The sequence below is a fragment of the Cervus elaphus genome, chromosome 5 (genome assembly GCF_910594005.1).
Source record: "Cervus elaphus chromosome 5, mCerEla1.1, whole genome shotgun sequence".
Classification (NCBI taxonomy): Eukaryota; Metazoa; Chordata; class Mammalia; order Artiodactyla; family Cervidae; genus Cervus; species Cervus elaphus.
The window spans coordinates 18083432-18110059 of record NC_057819.1 but is presented as its reverse complement, the minus strand read 5'-3'; the positions used below and the strand labels follow the sequence as shown (position 1 = coordinate 18110059).

The window sequence follows — 26628 nt, the reverse complement described above, 5'->3', positions numbered from 1 at the left end:
TGCGCTTCTGATCACTGAGGGTCCTGAGGGCTGGAGAGACTGGCCTCGGCCAGAGCTGCCTTCGGGGGGCTTGGCCTGCACAGCCGGCAGGGGATGGGGTGGGACAGCATGGCCCAGGGACCAGCAGTGTCTTACAGGTAAAACCTTCAGACAGAAGGGTTGACAGATGTTTAGAGGTCTTTGATTTTACACTTAAACTGAGACTGTTAAATTAGTGGTTTGAAAATGTGGAATTAATTTTGAAGGGCCAGTTTCTGAGAGTTTTTCTTCTGAGGCTCTCCTAATCAAGGAAAACAGTTACAACTATTTTCCCTTTTCCTGGGAAATAACTGTCAAAATCCCCAAGGCCTAGAGAAGGGATATTTGGGTCTCACTCAAATCTCATGTCACACACATGACACCATCTCCTAAGAATCTGCTGCTTCAGTACCGGGCAACTCCCTTAACCTGTGAATGTCTGGGATCATTCAGACCACGAATAGATATGGACAACTTACTCTTCTTCGTAGCACAACTGAGCAAGACTGCTTAGCAGTAGAGGGGATCCGGGCCCCAGTATTATTTGGTTACAACATGCAATCTGGCTGTAAACTCAGGTAAGAGAGCAACTTGCTTCTGTTGGAGCCTGTTTGCATTGATCAAAAAAACCAAAAACACTCTTATTCTTTCCATTGTTTTCCCTGTGTTCTCCCACTTTATATATATATATAAAATTTTTATTGGAGTATAGTTAATTTACAGTGTTGTGTTAGTTTGAGGTTTACAGCAAAGTGAGTCATTATACATATATCCCCTCTTTTTAATTTTCCCATATAGGTCATTACAGAGTATTGATTAGAATTCCCTGTGCTATACAGTAGGTCCTTGTTAGTTATCTAGCCCTTCCCATTTTAATCGAACTTCTACATCAGCTGACAAGCTCATTAGCATATTATTAGTGGGTAGCAGCCATAGTAACAATAATTTATTCTACAATGATGTAGTTTCTGGTTTGCCAATTTTAATTCTCATAACCATAAACTATTTGTCATGATTCAAAGGAAAATCATTAAAACTCTTTCTGCTTATCAGATATGGCAGAGTAAAAATATCAAGGCTTTTTATGTTTTATTTATCTTTTTATTGTCAAACATAATGTAAACTGTTGAACAGCTCTGTGGCTTGTTCTAAAGACAGCACTTACTACCTTCATTTTCCCTATCCCAGAGTTCCAGAGGCAATCACTTTCAACTCATGCTTGAGTTTTTGTCCCCAAATCTTTAAATAACCCATATATAATGCTGCTTCTTGATTTTTTTTGTTTTATGGCTTTTGTTTTTATTTTTTTATTCAGGTATAAAGTTGATTTATAGTGTTTCAGGTGCACAGCAAAGTTATTCAGTTATATTCTTTTCAGATTCTTTTCCATTATAGGTTATTATAGCATATTGAATGTAGTTCCCTTTGCTGTCCAGTAGATGCTTGTTTATTTTCTTATGACTTTATTTATTTGAGTTCCCACTATGGGAGATGAAGATTTGGCTCTTTCTTTTTTGGTCCCCTACCCCACAAGCCACTTGCTTCCCATCCTTATATCTCCCCAGGGTATCTACATCATTATTTTGGTTAGACCAAAATTCACCATTTACATTATTCTGATCGTGTTAGACTAGGATTTCTGAAAGGAGGTTCTGTGGGAAATATTTCCATAATGTCAGCAGGGGTAAGTCTGTGGTTTAATATGTTTGGGAAGCGCCAAATTAATGTTCAAAACATGATTCCTTACTAAGTAAGCACTTCTCAGACTCTTTAGTATGTCAGTGTACTTCAGTGGGGACATGGGTATGTAATATTTCCCAAATGTTTGGCCATGGAACCCTTCTTGTACAGAGCTTCTCCATGGAATATAGTTTGGGAAACTTTGTTTTGGATTCATCTCCCTGGCTAACCAAAATTTCACAAAGTGAGAAACACTTTAACTTCAAATAATCCCCTTTTTGGAGAGTGAGAAAAGAAACTAGAGAGAATATGTGTAATGTTGAGGAATGTAAAAATAAAAACACTGCAGGTACAATATTCTATAATCAGAGATATGGGTACTAACACTGTATTAAAGTAAGGTATTTGGCCAATGTAACATAAAGATGGCTAATACCTTGAGACAGATGCCCTTGTTTCTTATTTTTAGTACTTTTTGTGTGCTAGAGAAATGTCATAATTAAACATGACCTTGACATTTATTAAAAAAAAAAAGAAACTGTAGGTTTGAACAGTCACCTCATTTGACCTCATTCTCCTTCCCAAAAGACTGACCAAAGCTCTCACGTGTCGGCTGGTAGCGCAGAAGATGAAGAGCCTGCTAAAGGGTCAGGGCTTCCCAGATTATGTGGCCTCTTTTGGAAATTCCAAGGCCCAGGATGTGCTGGACTGGGTGCCCGTCTATTTCATCACCCAGACATCCCATGTGAAGGTAAATGGGGAGAAGCTGAAGACCACTTTGCTAGTGGTCTCCAGCGTGCACCTGCCCCTCTCACTGTGGGGAGATGGAGGTGGGGGGCACCTGTTGAGGGGGTGGTTGGCTGTGGGTGGGAGTTTGGACTTTGTTGTCAGATGGGCCTGGATCTTGAATACTGATTTTGCCTGTAGTTAGCAGCGATTCAGCCAGCAATTTTACGGGTTTGAGCCTCTTTTTCGTCATAGTTGTATTACTGCCCTCAGGGCTTGTTGAGAGTTGAAATCAGGTAACATTTATGGTGCCTAGTGGTCACTCTATAAATGGGGACCACCACCAGTCACCATTCTGTTCCTTGTTGGTGTTATGCAAGGCCTTCTCTAGGTATCATGATATGATAGGTGAAGTGTTAGGACTGTTTCAGTAAGACTTCGTCCCATCTGCAGAGCTGTCCCATCCATTGTTCCCTGGTCTATAAAAGCACTCCACCCATGAGAGCTTTCAATTCTAAAGTTCCCAGAAGAGTTTAATGGAAATTGACATCCTACAAATAGGTTCCAGATCACATGTGGTTCTTCTGCCCACCTTTTTCTTTTGTCTCAGCAGTCAGAGTGTGGGCCGGCCCCTTCAGTGGAGGCGTGCTCTCCATCTTTATCCTTTAATTGCCCGGCTTTTTCTTGTCACCGTTTCTTCAGGCCTCTCATTATCTGCCTAGCACATTTATAGCATGGGGACAATGGGGTGAGGACTAGCTCACTAGCTCCGATCCCACCCTCCCCACTGAGTCCCCACCAGAGACCCATGATTACTCAGTCCCTGCGGTTCAGCTAAGTCTTGGCTCAGCTTTGCCGCCTCAGTGAACCAGGCAGATTGCTTCCAGCTTCTTGCAGATTGGTTAAGATGCCCAGTTGTTACTTCTCCCTCAGAAGGGAAGACATAAGTTGTGGCGGGAGATGCAGCAGCATGGACACAAGCACTGCTGGGGTCTGTGCCAGTCGGGAGCTTAGAGGGCCCGGAGCGGGTTTCATCCCAGCCTTCTAGGCAGAGCCAACACGAGAGCGTCTGCTGGGCTCAGTTGAACCAGCTGCGTGTTGCATCTTCTCCTAATGACAGGATATTCTCAAGGATTTTTGAGCCTGCAAATTTCTTAAGAGACAGTGCTAAGCCAAGGAATTCCACCCTTGCCTTTTTGGCCAGCACCAAATTTAGCAGGTATGCTAGCTTTGCATGCCCCAAAGAAATGTATTTTTAAAAACCTTTCATTGTGGAAAAATTTCACACATACATACACAAAAAGTAGAATACTCCAGTGGAATTCCATCTCCCCATCGGGCAGCTTTAACATGATCACATTTGCCAACTGTAAAACAGGAAAGAGGTCTGGAAGGCCCCCTTCACCCATGTTCCCCTTAGGACTGAGCAAACAAAGACCCTGGGACAGAGGTCTCAGGCCCAGCTTCCGGTGTCCAGGCCTGAACTGGGCAGCTCCGTTGTGCCACCAGTGCCCTCCATTGAGAGTGAGAGTTAACTTCTTTGAAAACTTAAGACAGCGCCTGTGTACCCTGACATAATATCTTAATTGCCAACCTATGAAATCAGATAAGCAAAAAGAAAGGACTTGAATTTCCTCTAAGTACATTTTAACATGATATGCAGTCAGGTTTAATTTCTGACTATTAATAATACTGTATTCCCTTTCCTCCTCCCCCCATGCCAACTCCTTTCCTAAAGAATCTCTGAGGTAGATGTAAATGGGTGGGTGCAGTTAGACCTGTCAGGGCCCTGGAGGGTCCATGGTTGGGGGTACAACTCCCAGGTAATGCTGGTCTCTTTAGAAACAGGAAGGGCTAGAAAAATTATGCTTTAGGTATTAAAATTTTTTTGGAGCATTGAGTACTTTTAAAACACATTCTACTTCTAAGCTGTTTTTATCTGAACTTCTAGAGTCTATTCATTCTCTTGTTCAGAACATTTTGTAATATGGGAAACATTTTATAATTAAAACTCTGAACTGCAGATTAAGTTTGACTTAAGGTTGTATAATACTCAAATTGATTAATGGCATATTATTGTACAGGATTCCTGCCAGCTCCCAGTGGCTCTGACGGTAGAAGTGAGATGGACTAAATACGGATCCTTATTGAACCCACAGGCTAAAATAGTCAATGTAACTGCAAATCTAATTTCATCTTCCTTTCCTGAGGTAGGCCTAATTTTAAAGGTTCAGGTTAAGACACAAGGCCAGACAAAACTCAGCTGTGATAGGTGAAATTTATTATTTTGTAAAAAATAATAATTAAAATTTAAACAATCTGGATTCTTAAAACAATTTAGCAGTCATTGTTTGCTTAAAGGAAAAACCTCCACTGAACAAAGTGGTTTTGTTCACATTTGCATTCTTGTTTAGATTTGATCTTTAAAATCCTTGTCAGAATTGAGTTATGAATGACATCAGTGTGTGAGGGACAACCTGAGTGAAAACTGTCTCTCTTCTCTGAGTTAGTGACTGATGAGCCCTCACGTACCTATCAGATTCATGAACTGACAGCTATTGGGTGAGGAAGGGCATGGAAGCTGTCCCATCTTTGTTATCCTGATAACACACTGGAGGGCAAGGCTTGCATCACTCTGATTTTGTATTACAGACCAACTCAGGAAATGAAAGGACGATTCTTATTTCCACTGCGGTTACTTTTGTGGATGTGTCTGCACCTGCAGAGGCAGGCTTCAGAGCTCGGCCAACCATCAACGCCAGGCTGCCCTTTAATTTCTTCTTCCCATTTGTTTGATGTAAGTCGTTAAGTAAGGAAACTACACCATATCTGCAAAATTCAGCACGTGTGGGGTCCATGGTCCCTCGGAGACATTCTACTTTATTATAACCCTTGAGATTGCCCCTAGACCAGCACACTTCCTCTCCACTCACTTCCCTCCTCTTGTCTCCCTTCGGGAATGTCATTCTACTTGGTCTGACATTAGAAGGGGGCATCATCTGGTCTTAGCCAGTTCCAGTACTCTCAACACATAAGTCGTATATGGAAACCAAGTTGCACCTTTGAGAAGACAAGAGGACAGACCCTCAAGTAGTGCAGGCGTTGAGGGTTTATCCAGTTTATTCATCCCCTGCTTTAAATGTGAGTTATTTTTAAAATATTATTTTTAGTTCAGGTTTTCTTCCTTTTCAGGTCCTGCTGAAATGAGTACAAAAATAGCAAATTGTTTAAAATCACGCGAGTAGAGGACAAGGCCTCACAAGGGGATCTTCCCCCAAATGTCATGTTAATTACAGTAGAGTCTTGGGTCTAATTGCCACTTCTGTACCAGGCACCGGAGCTAGCTTGCTCTCCAGTTAGTGGGCTGGTCTGGGATGCCACCAAGTGATTCCAAGCAGTTGAAGCTGGAAAGGATCTAGTAGGAGGGCCCGAGGGAAGGAGAGAGTCTATTTTATACATTAATTGTACAGTAACTGAGGAAAATGTTGTCAGGTGGCAGAACTAGGTGGAGCCAGCTAAAAGCTGGAGGATGCAGAGGAGGGGGCTAGGTACTCAAGAATGGCCTCCTTGGGGGAAATTGTGGTTAACTATTTAGAACAGCTTGGACATGTAAAAGACTTCTAGAATGTGCTGATAGCTAAGATAGCTTTCTTTTTTGTTTTTCAGAGTGCTCATAGGAAAGGATGTACTGATCCCTCAATATACATGTGAAAAGTGAAAACTGTACATTTGATGAGATTAAATTTTATATACGGCTAGTAATTGTCCAGCTTGTTCATTTTCAAGCAAGAGTTAAGTGTTCAACATGAGAAAAATATAGTTTATGATACATTTGTTACACAGTGTGGGGTGGGAGATTCTCAGTCACACCAAGATAAGAAATAGAGCCTCTGAAAGGCTGTGTCCCCCAGAATCCGAGCTGGCAGCAGTGAGGCAAAGCCATCAAACCAAATCTCTCCCCGACATGGCCCCAGAGGGGCGGCTGTCTTCCTCGTCACAAGCCCATGAGGCAGGTCTTCCCTTTGGGCTGGAGAAGGTGTGCGTCTAGTTCACCTCCCCAAGAAGTCCATGCTGTCTCAATAGCTTGTTAAGTCTCTCAATTTCTTGTTCCTGTTATTACAAAAGCAGACAAATAACCGAATTTACCTTCTGAGCCTCACCAGGCATGTGGCAGTCATGCAGTAAGCCCCAGGCACATACTGGGCCACAGAGCTGAATGAAAACCACACTCCTCATGGAAATCACTCAGGGCCCAACAGCGACAGCAGTGAGGAGAGACACTAGGGGAGGGGGTTCCTGGTGAAGCTGCAGGGGAGGAGGCAGTGCCTGAGCTGAATCTGAAAGGACAAGGAAGGCCTGACCGAGGGAAGAGGGGCTCTGGGCTAACGGCCCCATGAGAGCCGAGGCCTGGCTGGGAGGGAACAATCTGTAAACACAGGGTGTTTTCCCAAGCACCTTCTTACCTTCTCAGAGCAGCTGAATTCAAGGTGCTGGATCTTGGTGGCCAGTTGTATGTTTATCTGTTTTAACCTTAACAGTTGCCGTTCTGAACGTGTCTTAACCGAGATAATTATCCCTGAAAAATAATGGTGAGGGTCTCTATGATACCAATTTCTGATTTAACCACTTGGGAAAAAACTCTGCATTCCTTATAAATGTATACAGTTGGGAAGAGCAGTGAGAAATAAAACAATCATCATGGCTTAAAGGCATCATAACTAGGAGGGTCAGGTTTTTCATTTCTGAGCTGCTCAGTACCCAGCTGAGACATACTTCTTCGGCTTGCCTGGTGTGAGAAATCCTTAAAAATAATCACTGACCAGATGAGGGTTAAGCTCCTTAAGGGACCTTGTTCATAAACGTTCTGCTACTTAGCAGCACTAAGTACAAGTCTGGAAATGCTCAAGCTTGGGGTTGTCACTCTCCCCACTTTCTGCCTCCAGAGCTGTGGCCAGTTTAGTTGTCAGGCACTAACCTGAACCCTGGCTGGGGCAGGGCTCGCCGATGCCCACACCACAGTGGGGACAGAGCTCCCCGATGCCCACACTACAGGGGGGACAGGGCTCCCCGATGCCCACACCGCAGCGGGGACAGGGCTCCCCGATGCCCACACCGCAGCGGGGACAGGGCTCCCCGACGCCCACACCACAGTGGGGATGAGGCCTCAAAGCCTGTGCTGCAGTGGGGCTATTCTGCCCCCTTCCAAGTGTGAGTGACCGAGTCTGGACCGTCACCCACGTGTGTGGTGCCCACTAGGCCTGGAAGCAGCCATTCCTGGTTCACAGTGTTCCTGGCTGTCCCACTGAGTCTGGTTTAGCCTATGTTCACTCACACTGAAATCTTAGAGCAGTGTAATAATGGGCAGTAGCCAGTCCTCCTACACCTCGCAGCAATTTTTTTTTTTAGACAAAATGAACACTTCTCACAACAGTGTGATGTGAAGAGTACTGGGTAGTAGCTGGTTCATGAGTCATTGATAGTCTGTCACAGTCTAGCTACCTCACATAACCTTTGCACAGAGTATGTTTCTGTCTGAAAAAAATCAGTCGGCATAAGCATCCTCCACGTTATCTGAATAGCTTCCTTTATTTCCTTTGACAGAATCCAAATAAATGTTCTTAATAGGCTTTACTCTAAATCACTAGATCTGAACTGGCAGGTTCCAAAGCCCGTGTGCTCGACAGAGCCACTGCACAGGCCCTTACCCTGCCGGGCGGTACCCAACAAAGGAAGCGTCTTGGGACTCACTGCGCCTGGCAGGGGACGGGCCTGCCTCCAGCAGGCCTCACTGTTGCTCACTTGGTCTCCTGACAACCACCCACAGCCCATCGGCTTGGGCCCTAGTCTAGGGATTCCAAAACCTGCTGGACACCGATCACCTGGGAGTGCTTCGCGAACAGACACCCGGCCTGGGCTCCTCCGCACCAGACTCGCCACTTAGAGCGCTGAGGGTGATTCTGACGTGGTAGGTCCACAGACAGGCGTTCACTGACGGCTGAACCTCTGACCAGTCACTGAGTCCACATAAAATCACAACACAAACAGCTTCTCTGAAACAGAGGCTCCCCACACCCGCAGGGAGTGTGTGAGGAACAGGACATGTGCCTAAAATCCGGGAAAGCGGTGTTTCCCCCAGCGAGTTCTCCAGAGCCAGAGTCTACAGCAGGCTGACAGGTGTTATTTCCTCCCAAAGTGTCAACTTGGAAAACACTGGCCATTCTCAGAGCCTTCATCGTGCTCACTCGTGTTGTGATTTTCCGCAAGCTGGCAGAATCTAATGCAGTGTTTCTCAGCTTCCTTGCTCCCCTCCCTGATGGTGTCCCTCCCAGGGTGGGACGGGGTTTGATAAAACTCTCTTTAGGAAACACCTCGTGAGGAAAAAAAGTACTTTGGGAACAGATCAGGGATTGGTCTATAACCCTTTCTATTAACATCCTTCATTAATCATGAAAACAGAGCCTAAAGGAGAAGGGTCCTTCCTCTCAGGGCACATGTCCTGGTGTCAATTTGTAACTACAGGTGGCAGTGGGACACCAAAGCAGACCACTTCATGTTTCTCTTGGTTGCCAGGAGAAGGACCGGGGGCTCTGTGCCCCTTCCAGGCTCTACCCACTGCCCCACCCCCCACCCCCCAACCCCAGCGCCCCCACTCAGGAGCGCAGGGGACATACCGTTGATGATCCGGGCCACCCGCCACAGCCGGAGCAGGATCAGCAGTCCTAGAGCCTCGAACTCATGCTCCCGGAACAGGAGGACGATGTCGAGGATGAAGGAAATCACCACCACGATGGCGTCCAGGATTTCAAACTTGTGGTGAAAGAACTCCAAGCGGAAGACAAATATCTTAAAGAAAATCTCCATCATGAAAAAGGTGAGGATGGCAAGGCTCATGTAGTGGAACACCTGAGGGGGAGAGAAGACACGTGAGAGTGGCTCATGTGGCTGAGGTGGTTCCCACGGGTGAGCCAGCTTTGAATGCACCTGCCCAGTCACCAGAGAGAATCCATTCCCCTGACCAATCCCACATTCCCGCCAGCACCAGGCACTGGTTTCGGGCTCTGACCGTAGCTGGGAACATCACAGATATTGCTGTCTGAAGGGCAAATGGGGCAGTGGCAGAACTGAAAACATCCACCATGCCCTTTGGCCCAGCAGCTCCACTGCTAGGAATTTATCATACAGCTAAGTTCACATGTGCACAAAGACAGTAAGGATATTTACTGCAGCACCATTTGCAGAACAGACGATTTTCTACATTATTTGTAGAACAACAGAAATGTTCATTAGACTAGGGTCCTTTTAAAAGCATTACAATAATAAAAATAAATGGAAAAAAAGAAAAAAAATAAAAGCATTACAGTACCTCCCCATGGAGTAGTACACAGTTGTTCAAAAGACCAAGGCTGATTCATAAGTATTTACTAGAAATGATCACCAAGGTGGATGATAAGTGAAGAGAGTTCCCAGATCTAGATTTATAAATACTAGTCATCACTAAAGGAACCATTTCCATTCTGGGGCAGGGAAAGTATGAAGAGAGCTGAGACATCATCCTGGCCCAGAAAGCAAGAAATACTCAAAGGCAAGAGTCTTGTCAAAAGGACAGAGCAGTCAGCTCAAAGAGGCTCACAGTGACCAAATCTGGGACCATTTGAAACTGAACACTGAAAAGAAGGCTGTGTTCTTGTGATACACGCTAAGAAAGGCAATGCCAAAGAATGCTCAAACTATCACACAACTGCACTCATTTCACACCTAGCAATGCTCAAAATTCTCCAAGCCAGGCTTCAACAGTACGTGAACCGTGAACTTCCAGATGTTCAAGCTGGATTTAAAAAAGGCAGAGGAACCAGAGATCAAATTGCCAACATCCATTGGCTCATTGAAAAAGCAAGAGAGTTCCAGAAAAACATCTACTTCTGCTTTATTGACTATGCTAAAGCCTTTGACTGTGTGGATCAGAACAAACTGTGGAAAATTCTTGAAGAGATGGCTATATGAAACCACCGGACCTGCGTCCTCAGAAATCTGTATTCAGGTCAAGAAGCAACAGTTAGAACCCGACATGGAACAACAGACTGGTTCCAAATCGGGAAAAGAGTATGTCAAGGCTGTATTTTGTCACCCTGCTTATTTAACTTATATGCGGAGTACATCATGCAAAATGCCGGGCTGGATAAAGCACAAGCTGGAATCAAGATTGCTGGGAGAAATATCAATAACCTCAGATATGCAGACACCACCCTTACAGCAGAAAGTGAAGAACTAAAGAGCCTCTTGATGAAAGTGAAAGAGGAGAGTGAAAAAGTTGGCTTAAATCTCAACATTCAGAAAACTAAGATCATGGCATCTGATCCCATCACTTCATGGCAAATAGATGGGGAAACAATGGAAACAGTGGCAGACTTTATTTTGGGGGGCTCCAAAATCACTGCAGATGGTGATTGCAGCCATAAAATTAAAAGACGCTTGCTCCTTGGAAGAAAAGCTATGACCAACCTAGACAGCATATTAAAAAGCAGAGACATTACTTTGCCAAAGGTCAGTCTAGTCAGAGCTATGGTTTTTCCAGTAGTCATGTATGGATGTGAGAGTTGGACTATTAAGAAAGCTGAGCACCGAAGAATTGATGCTTTTGAACTGTGGTGTTGGAGAAGACTCTTGAGAGTTCCTTGGACTGCAAGGAGATCCAACCAGTCCATCCTAAGGAGATCAGTCCTGAGTATTCATTGGAAGGAATGAATTCATTGGAGTATTCATTGGAAGGATGCTGAAGCTGAAACTCTAATATTTTGGCCACCTGATGCAAAGAGCTGACTTCATTTGAAAAGGCCCTGATGCTGGGAAAGATTGAAGGCAGGAACAGAAGGGGACGACAGAGGATAAGATGGTTGGATGGCATCACTGGCTCAACAGACATGAGTTTGAGTAAGCTCTGGGAGTTGGTGATGGATAGGAAAGCCTGTGTGCTGCAGTCCATGGGGTCACAAAGAGTCTGACACAACGGAGCAATTGAACTGAACTGATAAAATGATACTGACTAGTTGATGTAGAAGGAAAGGCAGAATTAGAAATCACTGATTTGCAAGCCAGTGTGTTCACAGACTCACACAATGATCATCGATGGATGCTAACTGGGGAAGCAGTTTGTATGATATTCAAGTGTCACCGTGTGGATCATTTACAACTGCAAAGGGAAAAGTGTCCCTGGACAGTGGAACAGCTCAGCATTTACAACCTGAATCAAGTGATCCAGCAGACTAATAGCGGGTCCCTGGCCCAAGGTGCCATGAGATTTAAAAATAAATAAAAAATAGCCCACCCTTGAAGAACTCTTGTTTTTTGAGCCTCTTGACCTAACTTGTGTTATACAGGAAACAGAATAAAGCAACAGGGTGGCTCAGATGGTAAAGAGTCCACCTGCAATGCGGGAGACCTGGGTTTGATCCCTGGGTTGGGAAGATCCCCTGGAGAAGGGAAAGGCTACTCACTCCAGTATTCTGGCCTGGAGAATTCCATGGACTGTATTGTCCTTGGGGCACAAAGAGTTGGACACAACTGAGTGACTTTAAAGGAGCTCAAATATAATGTCAGAAATCTAGTTTGGAAAAAAAAATGCACCATGAAAGAGGAAATTTGAATGAAAACTGGTTATTAGATACTATGGAATTATAACTTTTTTAAGTGTAATAATGCTATTATGGTTCTACAGGAGAAAAACCTCATTCTTAGGCATTGTTGAAGTACTCAGGGATGAAGTGTCACGATGTCTAACTTTCAAACGGTCAAAAATATATGAGCATGTTTGTGTGTATGTGTATAAAGAAAGCAAATACAGAAAAATGTATATTTGCCATTTTTCATAATAAAAAGTAAAGAAAAAAGGCACAAGACAGTGAACATAGGTGGTAAGTTACTGATTCTATTAAACAGTAGAGCAAGAGAAAAGATTATCCATCTACCGGAGGACTCAAGTGTCACAGAAGAGAACGTTAACGGCTGCCTTGGTCAAAGGGGCCACGAGTAGGAAGGAGGTTTAATGTTTTCTTCCTGTCCTCTTGCCGGTTGAAAAGACACTGATGCACAGTCCACTGAATTTTTTTTCAAAGGGTGTGGTGAAATGTTTTTAAGCCCCTGGCCTTCACCCAGTTACTGGTGATAGGGACACAGGGTGCATTTCCAGTGCACCCACTGCCCTCTGGATGACTGTTTGGGATGGGCCAGGCAGTAACTGTGAATCAGGGACTGAATGGTGGGCGCGTCCCCCAGTGGCTCCAAGCACAGGGACCACGTCAGCATGTTGACAGGAGGACAAACAGCCTGTCCTCCTCTGGGGAATGGGAAGGAATCCTTCTCCTGGCTTGAGAATCAGTGACAGACTCCAGCTCTGTCTTGGACAGCTCAAGATGCAAGCCTGTAAGCCATCAAGTGACCTGAGGTCTCCTGCTTGTAGGGAACTCATGTCTACAACTGGGAAAGGAAGACATGTGCTCTGCTCTTTGACTGAAAGCACCCCATCAAACTACTCTCAGAGAAGCCCTGGGTGATTCTCTGCGGGTGCTGCTCCCTCCGCCCACCCTCAGTGCAGGTAACAAGAGTGAACCGTGTTAAAGGGCTGTGGACACACTACCCTGGGGGCATAGTTATTCTTGTCGGGCTGGATGATCTTCAGGTCCAGAACGAGCTCGGCAAGCACCAGGAGGGCGTCCAGGACGACCAGGCAGATGATGATAACCTGTGGACCGAGGGAAGAAGCAAGAAACCATGAGACCTAAACAGGGACCTTCCTTCCATCTCTAAGGGCTGTTAACACCTGGATGTCAAGGATGGGAGACCAGTTGCCCACAGCAGCTCCAGTGCCTTGCAGGAGGCCTGCTGGGGGCCAGCTCCTCTCACAGGGGCCCCTCCTTCCAGCCTGGCGCCGTGCCTGTCCTAAAGCCTCCGTGCAGCTCACTGACTGACCCTCGGTCACCACTGGTCTTTCTCGTAACTCAGAAGCTCACTGCTTCTCAGCATCTCTCGAACCAAACTGCTAATTCCTAGATGGCAAAAAATAAGTAGTAATGTTTTTTAAAGCTTTTGTGTTTCTAGTTCTGGGAACTGCTGCTTGCCTGGGTACACCCAGAACAGAGGCACAATAAATAAAACATCCAGCCTCAGAGAGCTAAGTCGCGGGAGGATCTCTAGTGATGCCTCCTCCATGCAGCTGGGTTAGGGTGACGTCCACTGTGCCCGTCAAACAGCTTCAGACTGGAGACCTGAGGTGCCCACCCTAACCCCCATGTGCTCACTGCAGGGGGAGGGTAGAGTTCGTTCTGGGTGTCCTGGGAAACAGAGAGGAGCTGAGGGAAAGACAATCTCATGGGTTTTGTGACCTGCTGGAGCGGGGAGCTGGCAGGGGCGGGACCAGGGTGAAGTAAGTGGGTGGTCTCACCGATGGTGGTGGGGGTGGTCATGGTGATGAAGGTGGGGATGATGGTGAATTGGATAGTAGAGGTGGGGTGGAGGTGATGGCATCTGGGGAGACCACAGGGATGACGTGGGAGTGGTGGAAATGGCAGCAACAGGAGGAACCCCAAGTGGGGGGTTCCTCTTTTTTCCCTTGACCCTTGTGTGACCTCTTTCTTCCCTTGAACATACTAGACTGTCACTTCCCTGGGGGCCTTGCCTCTTACACTGTCAGGCAGATAGATCTTGACCTCTGAGAATTAGTCTGCCATTATCTTGGCAGTTTCTGCAGTTTCAGGTCGCAATTGAACCAGTTCAGGCCTATAAAGAATGGACTATTAAACCTTTTGACCATTTCGATCTGTAACAATTATGTCACTAATTAAAGTATTTGATGACATGGTTTATTGTTGAAAATTGTATGGCAAAGTGCTCTGTAATGAAATATTCACACAAATCCGAATTCAGTAGCTTAATGAAGACTCAAGCCTCAGACAGCATCTTTCCTTTTTTCCTCCGTCCCTCCCTCCCTCCCTCCCTCTTTGGTTTCATGTTGGAGCTAAAGGGATCTAAGAGCTTGTCTGGTCTAGAACCAAGGCACAGAGATATTAAAAACAGACTGGATATTCAGTCGTAAAAAGGAATGAAGCACTGATGTACGCTACAGTGTGGATGAACCTAGAAAACATTATGCTAAGTGAGAGAAGCCAAACACAAACGGTCACACACATTGTAGGATTCCATTTACATGAAATGTCCGGTATAGGCAAAAAGCAGGTTAGGGTTTGTCGGGGACTGGGGGTTACTGTCTAATGGGTACTAGATCTCTTTTGGGGCGATGGAAGTGTTCTGGAACTAGATAGTGGTGATGGCTGCACAACATCATTGTACTAAATAAATGCCACTGAATTATCCACTTTAAAATGATTAATTTGATCATAAAATGATTTAATTAATTAATTTTAATTTCACCTCAGTTTTAAAAAGTGATCGAGAGACAGACCCAGGGTCACAAAACTACAGTGCCTGGGTCCCAACCCTGGCCTCTATGAAGTGACTGACTCCTAAGGTTCTGAATCCACCAGTTCACAAAGCAGGACTAATTCTGAGGGGAGCCACATCACAAGGAAAAACGCTGAGAATTCAGGGAAGTGGGTTAATTCCAGGTCCTCACTGGAAGACAGCCACCCAAGCAGCGGCACCCAGAGGGGCAGGGTGTAGCGGGCTGTGGGGCGGCCAGTCCTGGGCCAGCTCCCCCGTTAGCCTGGACCTTGGGCACAGCTCTCAGCTCTGCCGTGCCTTGGCGTTAGCTCTAACAAGCTTCAGTGTCCTTGCAGGGGAGACGGGACTCGGCTGCATTTCCCACCCCGACTGACAATGGCAGCATCGAGTGAGATCAAGTGTGATGTGCGCTCAGCAGACGGCCTGGCCACAGCCAGCAGGTGATAAAAGTGAGGCTCCTCCTGGCCTTCCTGGCCATGGTCCCCTGCCTGTCTGTAGCTACCACGGAGGCCTGACTCACCCCAAGTTCTCTCCTTTGCTTGGTTGTGCCATCCTGTGAGAAGTGACAACAGTCAACTATATAAGTCACCTTGGTCACCTCAGACCATGGGAACAGGTGGAGACTGCACCCAAGAGAGGGGATTCCAGAACCTTCCTGTATGTGGATTCTATCTGCAGAGATCAAACCCTTGAACCCTTACTCCCTACCCTGAGGCAGCCCCCCTGTTTCCACTCCAGGCCCCTCTACAAACTGCTCACGTCACTGCCTCCCCACCACACACTCGGGACACTGAAGGCTGCCCACTGCCAGCGGGTGGACTTCCAGTGCCTTCTTTCCACTGCTGGATACACACAAGCCCTGTGGACCCTTCTCAATTCCTCCAATGCTGAAGACTCTTTCCTCCCTCGGGCCCTTTGCAAACATGGCCCCTCTGCCTGGGAAGCTCCTCCCTTCCCATCCACAGACCGCACTCCTGCCCAGCCTCGTGGTGTTAGGTGAAGTATCACCTGCTCTGCCTCACATCCTCAGTCGGGTCTCCCCAACCCTGAGGATCTCTCAAAGCCACTTCCCCTCTTTGTTTCCCTGCAGAAGGCTTCTCTCCACTTGTATCCAGCATCTGTCTGATTTCTGGAATGCCCGCCTCTCCACGGAGCATCCATCCTCTGCAAGTGAGGGCAGGGATGTGTCCACCACGCTCACTGCCATGACCCCAGTGATAGCAGAAGCTAAGATTCGTGACTGTTGAGTGAATGAATAAACACCTCTCCTCTGCTCTTCCCCAGAGCCACGTGGCCTGGGGGGCCCAGTCAGGAGAGGGGGGACCTCCCCAGGGCTCCCCTTGCAGCTGGGAGGAAGCTGGCTCCTTCTTTCTGCTCCTGAAATTGAGGGTTTGGGATTTCAACCCCAACAACATAATACCATGTTTCCTCTTCTGGCAGAGCTACAGAGGAAAGCGCTGAGCTGCCAGGAGTGCTGGGTTGCCTGCTTTGTTTCTATAAGTCACACGAGAGTGAAAAAAAAAAAGACCAAAATAATTTCTTCTCTTTTACCCTGGAGCAAAGTCAGTGATGGGAGAGGCAAGGGCTGCTTCTCTCTACTTTCAGAAGGGACACCATCTCCAGGGAGGAGCTGGGTTATCATGGTTGAAGAGGGGTAACCTGCAGCAGGGGCCCCCAAAGAGTTCCATTCAGGGACTGGGCTGACAAGGAGCCTCCCACTTTCTGCTGGGTCTCAGAACATGCTTGCGACACCTGCTCACCCACGCTGGGGTGGCGGGATGGGGTTCAGACAGGGCTGGCCAGACTCCACTCACGTTGGGACTGATACTGAACCCTGTAGGAAGTCCTATTCCTTCTGCTACTCTTTGAAGTCTGCGTCTCCCTCTCAGGGCCTCCCCATAACCACACCTGGAGATTGGTGGTGGGCTGGTTACTCCAGGCAGATATTTTCAGCATCACTTCACAAGAGACTACCCCCCCTCAATTTATCCTTTCATTTCCTTTGTGTGTGTAGGGGGTAAATTTTGCATAACTTAACATTTAACATTGCAAAACTTAACATTTTTACTCCTTTAAGGTTGGCATAAAGTTCAGAGGCCTTAAGCACATTGACAAGGTTGTTCAACCATCACTGGTGTCTAGTTCTAGAACATTTTCGTTACCTCAACCGGAAACTACATCCATTGCGCAGTCACTCCCCCCTTCCATTCCCTCTATTCTGCTGTCTCTGTGGATGTATGTATTCGAGACATTTCACATAAATGGGATTATAAGACATGTGGCCTTCTGGGTCTGGCTTCTTCCACTTAGGATCATGTTGTCAAGGGGCATCCACACTATAGCATGTGTCAGTGCTCCATTCCTTTCTATAGCTGAGTAGGGGTGAATCACATTTTGTTTAATGTATTCATCAGGTGATGAATTTTTAATTGACTTTTGGATTAGGACTTACCCTGCCCCTGACAACAGGGGACCTGCCCTGCACAAGATCGATCGATCGGCGCTGGGTAGATATCTGCGGAGTGGAGGAACTGGTGACAGAGATGGGTCCCCCACCTGACCTCGTGACTTTGGGCTGATGGCTCTGCCCCACCCAAGGTATTTTGGGCCTCTGCCCACCTACCTGAAACCTGTGGGCGCTGAAGAGCTTCCTCAAAGTGGTCCTGAAGTCTAGGCGGGGCCTGGGCACAGGGGCCGGGGCCGGGGTGGGGTCAGTGGCTCTGCCCTCCTCGGCCGAGGCTGCAGTGGGCGGCGGCTGCTCTTCTTCCTCCTCCTCTTCCTCATTCTCCCACTTCTTGTAGTTGATGTTCCAGGCGTGGTAGTCATCCCCGACGACGGTGAAGTGTTTCAAGAACTTGCTCATCCTCTCGGCGGGAGCCACCCTGGCCCTGCGTGTGACTGCCTGAAGAAAGGGGGACAGAGAACGAGCGCTCAGGCAGCCTGTCCGTCAGTCTCCGGGGGGAGCAGAGCCCCCTGGGCCGGCCCGGGGTGAAGACTGTCCAGCGCTTAGAGCACCGTGCGAGCGCAGACCGTGAGGTCACAGTGGTTTTTCGTGCATTTATTTTTGGAATCCAGGGTCTCAGCGCCGGTGAGGCAACAGGAAACCCCAGACTCCGTCAGGCCTGCCACTGTGGTCCGGTTGGCAGTAACCAACAGGAGAGGTACTGCCGCCCAGTCGCAAAACACCCACCACGGGCCCGCATGTAAATACCGGAAGACCCAATAGCAGCGCTTGGTTCAGAGACATCACAAACGAAAAACCCAGAGGTGAGAGTTGGTAGGGGAGGGAAAGGGCAAAGGCAGAAGTAAAAGTGCCCAAAGTTTCACACAAAAGCGAAGCCACCCTCGCCACCGATGTGTCCTAGAAAGGTCTGGGCAGCAAGTGGATTTTTCCTAAGTTCAGCCAGTGCTGTTTTAAATAATTATAGACAGTTGTTTAAAGACCGATGACTTCAAAGTAAAAAAGCAAATAAGCTTTCCACTCCTTTACCCAACTTACCCTCCCAGACATCAAATTTTTTCTAAAGTTCAATAATGAAAACTTTCAAGTATGGTTAAGAGAAGAGGCAATATGATCAGCATAACAGGAAAAGAGAGCCCCAAACAGACCCAGGTCACTGTGAGAACCTGGATGTGATGGCAATGGCAGTCCAGATCAGTGAGAAAACACTGGAGAAGTTAGGACACTTGGCTTTTCCAACAAGGGGGAAAAAAAATCCTACCTCACACCAAACAGAGAATAAATTTCACTTGTATTAATCTATATAAATGCATTTAAAAGAACTTTAAAAGTCTAAAAACAAAATACAGACAAGTATCAGTACTGTGAAGGATTGCTTAAATAAGACAAAAAACACAAAATAAATCAATAAACCTGACTCACCAAAGCTAAAAATGTTTGTCTCTCACACACATACACAACCTGTACAAAGTAAGACACATCACAGACTGGGGGTAAATATTTGCAATGCATTTAATAGACAAAGATTCTAGCATCCAGAATATAGAAAGAAATCTTACCCAAAAAAGACAACTCCATGGAAAACTAGTTAATGGATATTACCAGTCAGGTCACATGAGAGGAAACCCAGATAGCCAAGACAGTCAACTTCACTAATATTTGGGAAAAGGTGAATTGAAGTAACAATCACACACCTTTTCATTCCTCATATTGGCAAGAATTTTAAAATCTACAATGGCAAACAGTGAATGTGTGAAGCAATGGGGGTCTCTTGAACCCTGAAGGTAGGAACAGACAGTGGCACCACTATTTTTCCAAGCAATCTGGCATTGTTTTATCAAGTTGAAATTATACTAGTTAATGATCTAGTAATCCCACCCCGAGATAGGTTTCAAAGAGAAACTCGCCCACATGTACTCAAATCAGTGACATGTTCAAGAACGTTCACTGCAAACGTTCACCTAAATGGTAGGAGATAGAGAAATGAATTTTCTCTGTTCATGTGATGGAATTTTATACAGCAGTTAAAATGAATGAACCATGTCTCTGTGTATCACTGATGACATCCATGTGTACCCCCTCAGCAGTACTGAACACAGAAAGATCCCTCCCTTTCTTCAAAAACTTCCTTCACTGGCTTCTCAAATTCCACTTTCTGAGTCTCCTGCTACCTCAATGGCTACCAAATACTACCATGTATTGTTTTTGGAATGTGTGAAAATGTGAGCATAAACATACAAAAGAATGAAATTTCTGTTTCTGACCAATGACACGGTAACTGGTATAAACAACTACACCAGTTAGAGTACCTGCCATGAGACTAGATAAAATATAACTCTAAACCTGGGTAAAATGTATGAAATGTACTGTGATCCTTGAGAGAAGAGAAACAAATAAGATGAGCCCCACAATCACTCTAGCTTTCTGCCTGGAGGTACTTTTTGGACTGTGGAGACAAAGATTATAGTTCAGGGTTATTGAACTTTACTTCCTCAGGAATTTGCATGGCAAGGTACCAAAGAAAAGGAAGCAGTGCAGAGAGAAAACACTCCAAGTATTGGACTTAGGCTGAGTCCTAAACTTCACATGTGCAGAGCAAGACTCCATGAAACAGGACAAAATATAACTTTCAGGGGAAAACAAAACATAAAAAAACTCTTAGGGAACTGTGAGCTGAACAACTACCAGAGATTTACATAGGTCTGGGTTGGGAGATCTGTGAGTTTCAAACAGTGAGAGTAGAGAGATCTTATTGAATACTCTTGAGTATTCAGTGGAAATTCCAGAAAAACCATGCCTTATATATAGACCTAATCTAGCCCTCCAGTCAGGGCTACCTTAGACCTATCCCAACTAAGCTTAAAAATAAGACTTTTAAAAAGATTATGCTTATTTCTAAGTAAATTAACTGCCTCTTGGAACAAAACTCAGTCCTCTATTGAAGAAGACAGCAAAATACTCTCAACAACATAACATTCATAATGTCCAACATATAATAAAAAATTACCAGACAGATAAATAAGCAGGAAAATGTGGTCATAAACCAATAAAACATCAGCTTATTAGCTCAAAAGGGATGGAGACAACGAAATTAGCCAACAAAGGTTTGAAAATAGTTACTTATATATATGTTCAAGGATTTCAAGGAAAACATGAACTTAATGAGGGAACAAATGGAGAATCTCAAGAGAAAAATGGAAACTATAAAAAATCCAAATGGATATTCTAGAATTGAAAAACACATATATGAAATGAAAAATCACTGGATGGGCTTAATAGCTGATTAGATGCTGCAGAAGAAAATATCGGGGAACTTAAAGATAAAAAACTGAAACTACCCAGTGGAAGCAAGACGAGAAAAAAGGCTAGGGCTAAAAAAAAAGAACAGAGCTTCAGGGACATTAAGTTCCTAATATACATGTACCTGGAGTACCAAAAAGAGAAGAGAGGGAAAATATTTGGAGAAATAACACCTGGAAAAAATCTCCAAATTTAATGGAAAAATACAAACATATAGGTCCAAGATTCTGAGTCCCCAGAGTACCACGTGACACCTGACCTAGCGCAGAAGCCCATCAAGTGCCTGTTGGTGGAGGGCCCTGGTGCCTCCAATTACTGGGTTCTCAAGGCTGGCCAAGGATCAGGCCCACAGCCAACCTGAATCTTTCTGGGTGGTTAGTGGCCATGATCCCCTCCACCAAAACACTTCATCTGGCAGATAGAAACCTCTTGCACTAATTCTCAGCATGGTGGGAACCTCAGGGTGTGCTACAAAAACCATATTCATATTTTATACAGAAAACATTTTTTGAAACTTTGCATCCAGTAAAGAAGCAACTTTCAGTAATTTGGAATGAAAATATGGCACCCAGCAGAGCAGAAAACAACTCTAGTTTTAAGTCAAAATTTCGTCATGCCAGAAGCAGCAAAATTCCAGAAAAGACAAAGATCATGAAAACATTGTGAGCCTCGGCAGCTTCACCACCCACCCTGGACTCTCCGCTCTCGGCATCCGCCCCCCGCCCCGCCCCCGACCTTGCCCAGGCAGATGGAAGGACCCACTCAGCGAGTTGCAGGGACCACCAGCCTTAGTGCCAGGAGCAGACCCTCTGTAAGTACCCGCTGGTATTATCATTCCTCAATAAGAAACACTCTCACCTCCACTCCTCCGACTTCTTCATCACCTGTGGATATCTCAGTTCACTGGTTACTGGTCCCAAACTGTCTGTCTCTGCAACCCCATGTGTTTAGTCATATGGACTGAAAGATTCCTTTTCTGGCTGAAGCCAGATTTAGTTGCTTCTATCATGTGCAATCCGGAGAACCTAGACCAGTGGAGTCCTTGGCACTGAACTGTCCCCACTTCTCCTGCATTAACCCTTGCCGTCCCAGTATATTCTGGCTCTGCTCTCTCTGGGTCACTGTTCTGTATCAAAGCCCACGACTGTGGTTCCCACCCGGACTGGGCTGTATCCTCTCACAGTGTGGACTTGGTTCTGTTTGACAATCTTGCCTCCTCTTGATTCTTCTCCCATCTCTGGCTGCTCTTCCTGTACCACGTCCCTGCCCCCACACCACCGCAAGTCCTTGAGTCCCTGACCCCGAGCTTGCCCTGGCACAGGGCCACTCCCCACTTCGGTGGTCTCTGCACATCTGTGTTCTCGAGGCTGCTCAGGTGTCAATCAGTCTCCAGCCTGCCATCTGATATCCTGCCAGGTCATTAGTCTGCTGTCATCCAAACTGAACTAATTTCTTTTCTTTCCCCCCAAATCTACTTCCCCTTCCACACTGGCCTAGGTCATGGAGTCACATCCACCCTGCCGCTCAAGTCCAGAACTGATCACTCTTGGCTCCGATCTCTCCATCAGGCCTGTCACTCTCACCTCCTGAACACCATACCTGCTGCACCTTCTCTTCATCTCTCTCCTACCACTCTCATCTCTTTTGGGGACACTTGCACCAACCTCCTGACTCGGCCTCTTACCTCTGACCCTTTCTCCATCCAGTGGTGGCCAGGGTCACCTTTCTCCAATGCTGGGCTGGCTGTGTCTGCCCTTGCCTATCTCCCTCCCCCGCTTCCCATTACTTTCAGTCCCTCACCCCCTCACCCTCATCCCCTGTCAACTGCTGCCTTCAGGACAAGGTCAAAGCTCTCATGGACCCTTCCCCAGCCTCCACCACACTCCAGTTGCACTAAACGCACTGTGGTTCTGGAATAAACCACTCTCTCTTGCTTCCAGTACTTCACATGACCTGTGTGCCCCACCACCCCCACCCCGCCTAGAATACCCCCCATCTGCCTCACCCTAGTTCTTTTTCAGGTCTTACAGAATCAATTTTACCTCCCTTGGGAGGCCTTCCTTAACTGCCACACGTTGGGTGAGGGTCCTTCCTCCACTTCCCCATCAAGCCACTAATGAACACTGTGACATCTCAAGGTTGTCTGTCTCCGGCACTAATCTGTGAACCCCGGGAGGGCAGATGTTGTTCCTCCCCTCACAGGGAGGGGCTCAATAAATATTTAATAAACGATTTAACAAAACCACAGGAGCTATCCATCAAAGGTAACTGCCTACTTCTCATTTACACATGACAGGTATTATACCGGAAAAATTACTACCTGGGAGAGAGGGGGAAAAACAAACAAACAAAAAATCAGACCTACAATTGATGTGGAATAAAATGTTCTTGTGAATGTCTATTTTTCAGACTCTGAAGCTGTCATCTGTAGGAGGGGGAAAGTCCCTATTTCATGGTCATCCAGCAATCACTGAAATAGGTACTTTTTAAGAAATTCATCTGACTGCTGATTCCCAGGGCTGAATGTCTGCTAAGTCCCCATTTCCCCATTCCCTCTCAGAGCCTACTTTTGGGGACTTAATTTGCTTATTAATCAACACGTGCGTGCATGCATGCTAAGTCACTTCAGCTGTTGTCTGACTCTTTGTGACCCTATGGACTGTAGCCTACCGGGTTCCTCTGTCCATGGGATTCTCCAGCCAAGAATAATTGGAGTGGGTTGCCATGCCCACCTCCAGGGGATGTTCCTGATCCAGGGATCAAACCCACTTCTCTTATGTCTCCTGCACTGGCAAATGAGTTACCTGGGAAGCCCCGTTAATCAACTCTCCCACTCCCAAACAAGATACAATAGCAGCAACATCTATTATTGCTGATTGTTTATAATTTGTTATAACAGCACACTGGTAAGTTCCTTAAATGCACTGTTTCATTTTAATGCCTAACAACTCTCTGAGGTCAAAGTCATCATTTTGGGTCTGGGTGAAAAAGGTGATATGTCCAAAGTCACACACACAGAAAATGGCAGAGCAAGCCTACCCTTGGGCTGGGCTGTATGACCTAAAGGCCCCCATGTTACAAGATACGGCTGAGAAAAGGCCAGGCAGGCTGTGACCAGAGATCTACCAGCTAGGAGGGTGCAGTGGGTTGAAACACGGCTGTCCCAAATCCATGTCTACCTGAAACCTCAGAATGTCACCTTGCTTGGAATATAAGCCTTTGCAGATGTCAAGATCTTGCTGGGAGTTCCCTGGAGGTCCCAGTGGTTAGGACTCCCAGCTCTCATGGCCAAGTACCTGGGCTTCAATCCCTGGTCAGGGAACTAAGATCCCATAAGGTGCATGGTGCAGTCAAAAAAAAAAAAACTTGACATAAAATCATGCTGGATTTAGAATGCACCTTAAATCCAGTGACTAGTGTCCTTATAAGAAAAAGAGGGGGGACTTCCCTGGTGGTCCAGTGGCTAAGACTGCACTCGCAATGTAGCGGGCCCATGTCTGATCCCTGGTTGGGGAACTGGACCCCATATACTGCAACTAAAGAGCTGACATGCTGCAACTAAGACTTGGCACAGCCAAATAAATAAATAAATGTTTAAAAAAAGAAAAGAAAAGGAGGGGACACTCAGAGGAGAAGGCCATGGGAAGATGGAGGGAGAGATTGGAGTGATGCTTCTACAAGCCAAGGAATGCCAGAAACCACCAGAAGCTAGGCTTCCCAGGTGGTGCTAGTGGTAAAAAACACACCTGCCGATGCAGGAGACTAACAGACTCGGGTTTGATCCCTGGGTTAGGAAGATTCCCTGGAGGAGGGCATGGCAACCCACTCCAGTATTCTTGCCTGGAGAATCCCACGGACAGAGGCGGCTGAAGGGCTACAGTCCATAGGGTTGCAGAGTCAGACACAACTGAAGCAACTTAGCAAGTACGCACCAGAAACTAGGAGAAATGGAGCCGACCCTCCCTCTGAGCCTCCAGAGGAACTGAGCTGGCCAACTCCTTGATTTTAGAACTCTGACCTTGAGGACTGAGAGGATAAATTTGTTGTTTTAAGCCATCTGGTTTGTGGTCATTTGTTATGGCAAACCCAGGAAGCTAAGACAGAGCGGGTGTGGTCAAGTCAGCTCAAGGGTGCCACAGACCAAGTGCTCTCTCCCCCTTTATGTTCATGGGCCACACACCCGTCCCACACTCCTGGGATGAAGCAGGCTCCTTTGGAGGTCAACAAAACCACTTAGAAGAAGCTTCTTTTTGCTTGCAGCGTATCGGCCACTTCCATGTCCTCTTGCTCTCACTGGATGCTGGCAATAATCCTGAGAAGTTGGCTGGGCAGGGAGAGGCAGTCTCTCCATGCTACAGAAGGGGAAACTGAGGTTCAGGGAGGAGAGATCTACTGCCCAGAGTCACCTGATGTAGCAGGGTGACAGAAGTGGAGGAAGGAAGGCATGTCTCTGTACCACCTGGTGGGCATGGAAATGGGTATGCCCTTCTTAGGAGGGCGATGAAGCAGTTTCTTTCATCTTTTCAAAGGATATTTGAGTCTCCCCAATGTGCATGGGAGCAAAGAAAGGATCAGCCTTAAACTAGTTTCTACAAACTTTTAAATGTCCGTATTGTTTGACCTGACACAAGGGACGCACGCACAAGCACAGACACTCACACATGTACTCACTGCAGTCCTGTTATAACCTTAAGGTCCATGGTTAAATATGCTGTGGCAGACCCACACTATGGAATACCACACAGCCATGAAGAATGCCCTACATCAGTGTGGCTTCAGGGACCGACACAGAAATGTGTCTCTCAACTATGGTCAAGTGAAAATCGGCACCGTACTAACTCTAACCCTAACCAGACCAGAATGTATAATTCCATGTTTGTTAAAAACAAATGAACAACCCAAACCAAACTGTTACTTCTGTGAAGCAAAAGGGATTGGGGCTGCGTAGGAAGCTGAAGAGAAACTTTTTTTTTCCCTGTTAGGTTTAACAATAAGAAATAGCCATTTTTGGAGTCAGATCTAACCTACAGAGAACAAAGGGTGAGGGGAGAAGGGAGGAAGAAAATATATGTACACACACACACACATCCAATATATACATAACTGAAATCCCTAAAAAAGAGAACCAAAATGATGGAACAGAATGGTTCAAGATATAATCCAAGAAAACTTTACTGAAACAAGACTTCCTTAAAAATTACCATTTTTATAGATCAAAACTGGTAGAAACCAACAGTTATGTGGTTCAACCTAATATCTACCTGTTTGTTGTTTTAATTTCTTGCACTGAGAACTTGTTCATGTACAGTTTTTGAAAACAAACCTAAGTAGTAAAGCTGACATATGAACTCAATTCTACTAGCTTTGTTCTTTCTGAGATGCTCTGTCAATGAGAGGAAAACATGCCAGAAGAGCTGATTTTTAAAGCAACAAGAATGATGATATTGAAAGAAGTGGAATCAAGGTTCTGAGATGCAATCCTCCCTCCCTCAGTAGGGGAAAATGAGGACTTGCCACATGGCAATCACCACCATCCAGTGGACAGTCGATGGACTTGCATCTCTTACCTTCTGGGTCCAGGGAGTCTTAACATCCACCCAGGCAGGGTCAGAGATGTTGTCCCAATCCCTGCCTTCCCTCTCTCTCCCACAAAGCTCACCTAATCACTAAGCCCTGTGCATTTTAGCATCTAAATAACCCTTGAATCCATCACCTACTTCTGTCATCTTCTGCCACCTCCCTGCCCCAGCCTGCACATTTTACTTGAAAGATGTACCAGCCCCTCACTGTTCTCCCCATCACTCTTACACTCTTGTCAACAGCCTGAGAGCACTCCTTGAAACAAAATCATGTCACTCCCTGTGCAGAAAAGGCCTGGGGCTGTGGCCTTAGAAAAGTCTGCCTGGCCCCTGGCTGGAATCTGGGAACTTGTATTTCAGTAGGGTTCTCATCTGGTGAGAACAGCTCATTGTGCTGGACTGTTTTTGTAAAAG

At 46.1% G+C, this 26628-nt stretch overlaps 2 protein-coding genes across 8 annotated transcripts in view; one reads left to right on the top strand and one right to left on the bottom strand.

The window, feature by feature from the left end:
* The window catches only part of TCTN1 (tectonic family member 1), a 44621-nt gene extending 38439 nt beyond the window's left edge, over positions 1-6182 (top strand). For 3 of the 6 annotated variants that reach the window (XM_043901862.1, XM_043901860.1, XM_043901863.1), the window contains 4 exons: positions 456-596; positions 2287-2449; positions 4509-4634; positions 5077-6182. In XM_043901862.1, coding sequence (XP_043757797.1) covers positions 456-596; positions 2287-2449; positions 4509-4634; positions 5077-5220 — 574 coding nt within the window. In that variant the 3' untranslated portion in view covers positions 5221-6182. The remainder of the gene's footprint in view (positions 1-455; positions 597-2286; positions 2450-4508; positions 4635-5076) is intronic. The other 3 variants (XM_043901857.1, XM_043901858.1, XM_043901859.1) reach the window with 3 other exon arrangements.
* Positions 4684-26628, bottom strand: part of HVCN1 (hydrogen voltage gated channel 1) — a 32715-nt gene continuing 10770 nt past the window's right edge. For both annotated transcript variants that reach the window (XM_043901865.1, XM_043901864.1), the window contains exons 4-8: positions 17498-17776; positions 13055-13159; positions 9096-9327; positions 6888-7000; positions 4684-6534 (exon numbers count right to left, since the gene is read on the bottom strand). In XM_043901865.1, coding sequence (XP_043757800.1) covers positions 6469-6534; positions 6888-7000; positions 9096-9327; positions 13055-13159; positions 17498-17776 — 795 coding nt within the window. In that variant the 3' untranslated portion in view covers positions 4684-6468. The remainder of the gene's footprint in view (positions 6535-6887; positions 7001-9095; positions 9328-13054; positions 13160-17497; positions 17777-26628) is intronic.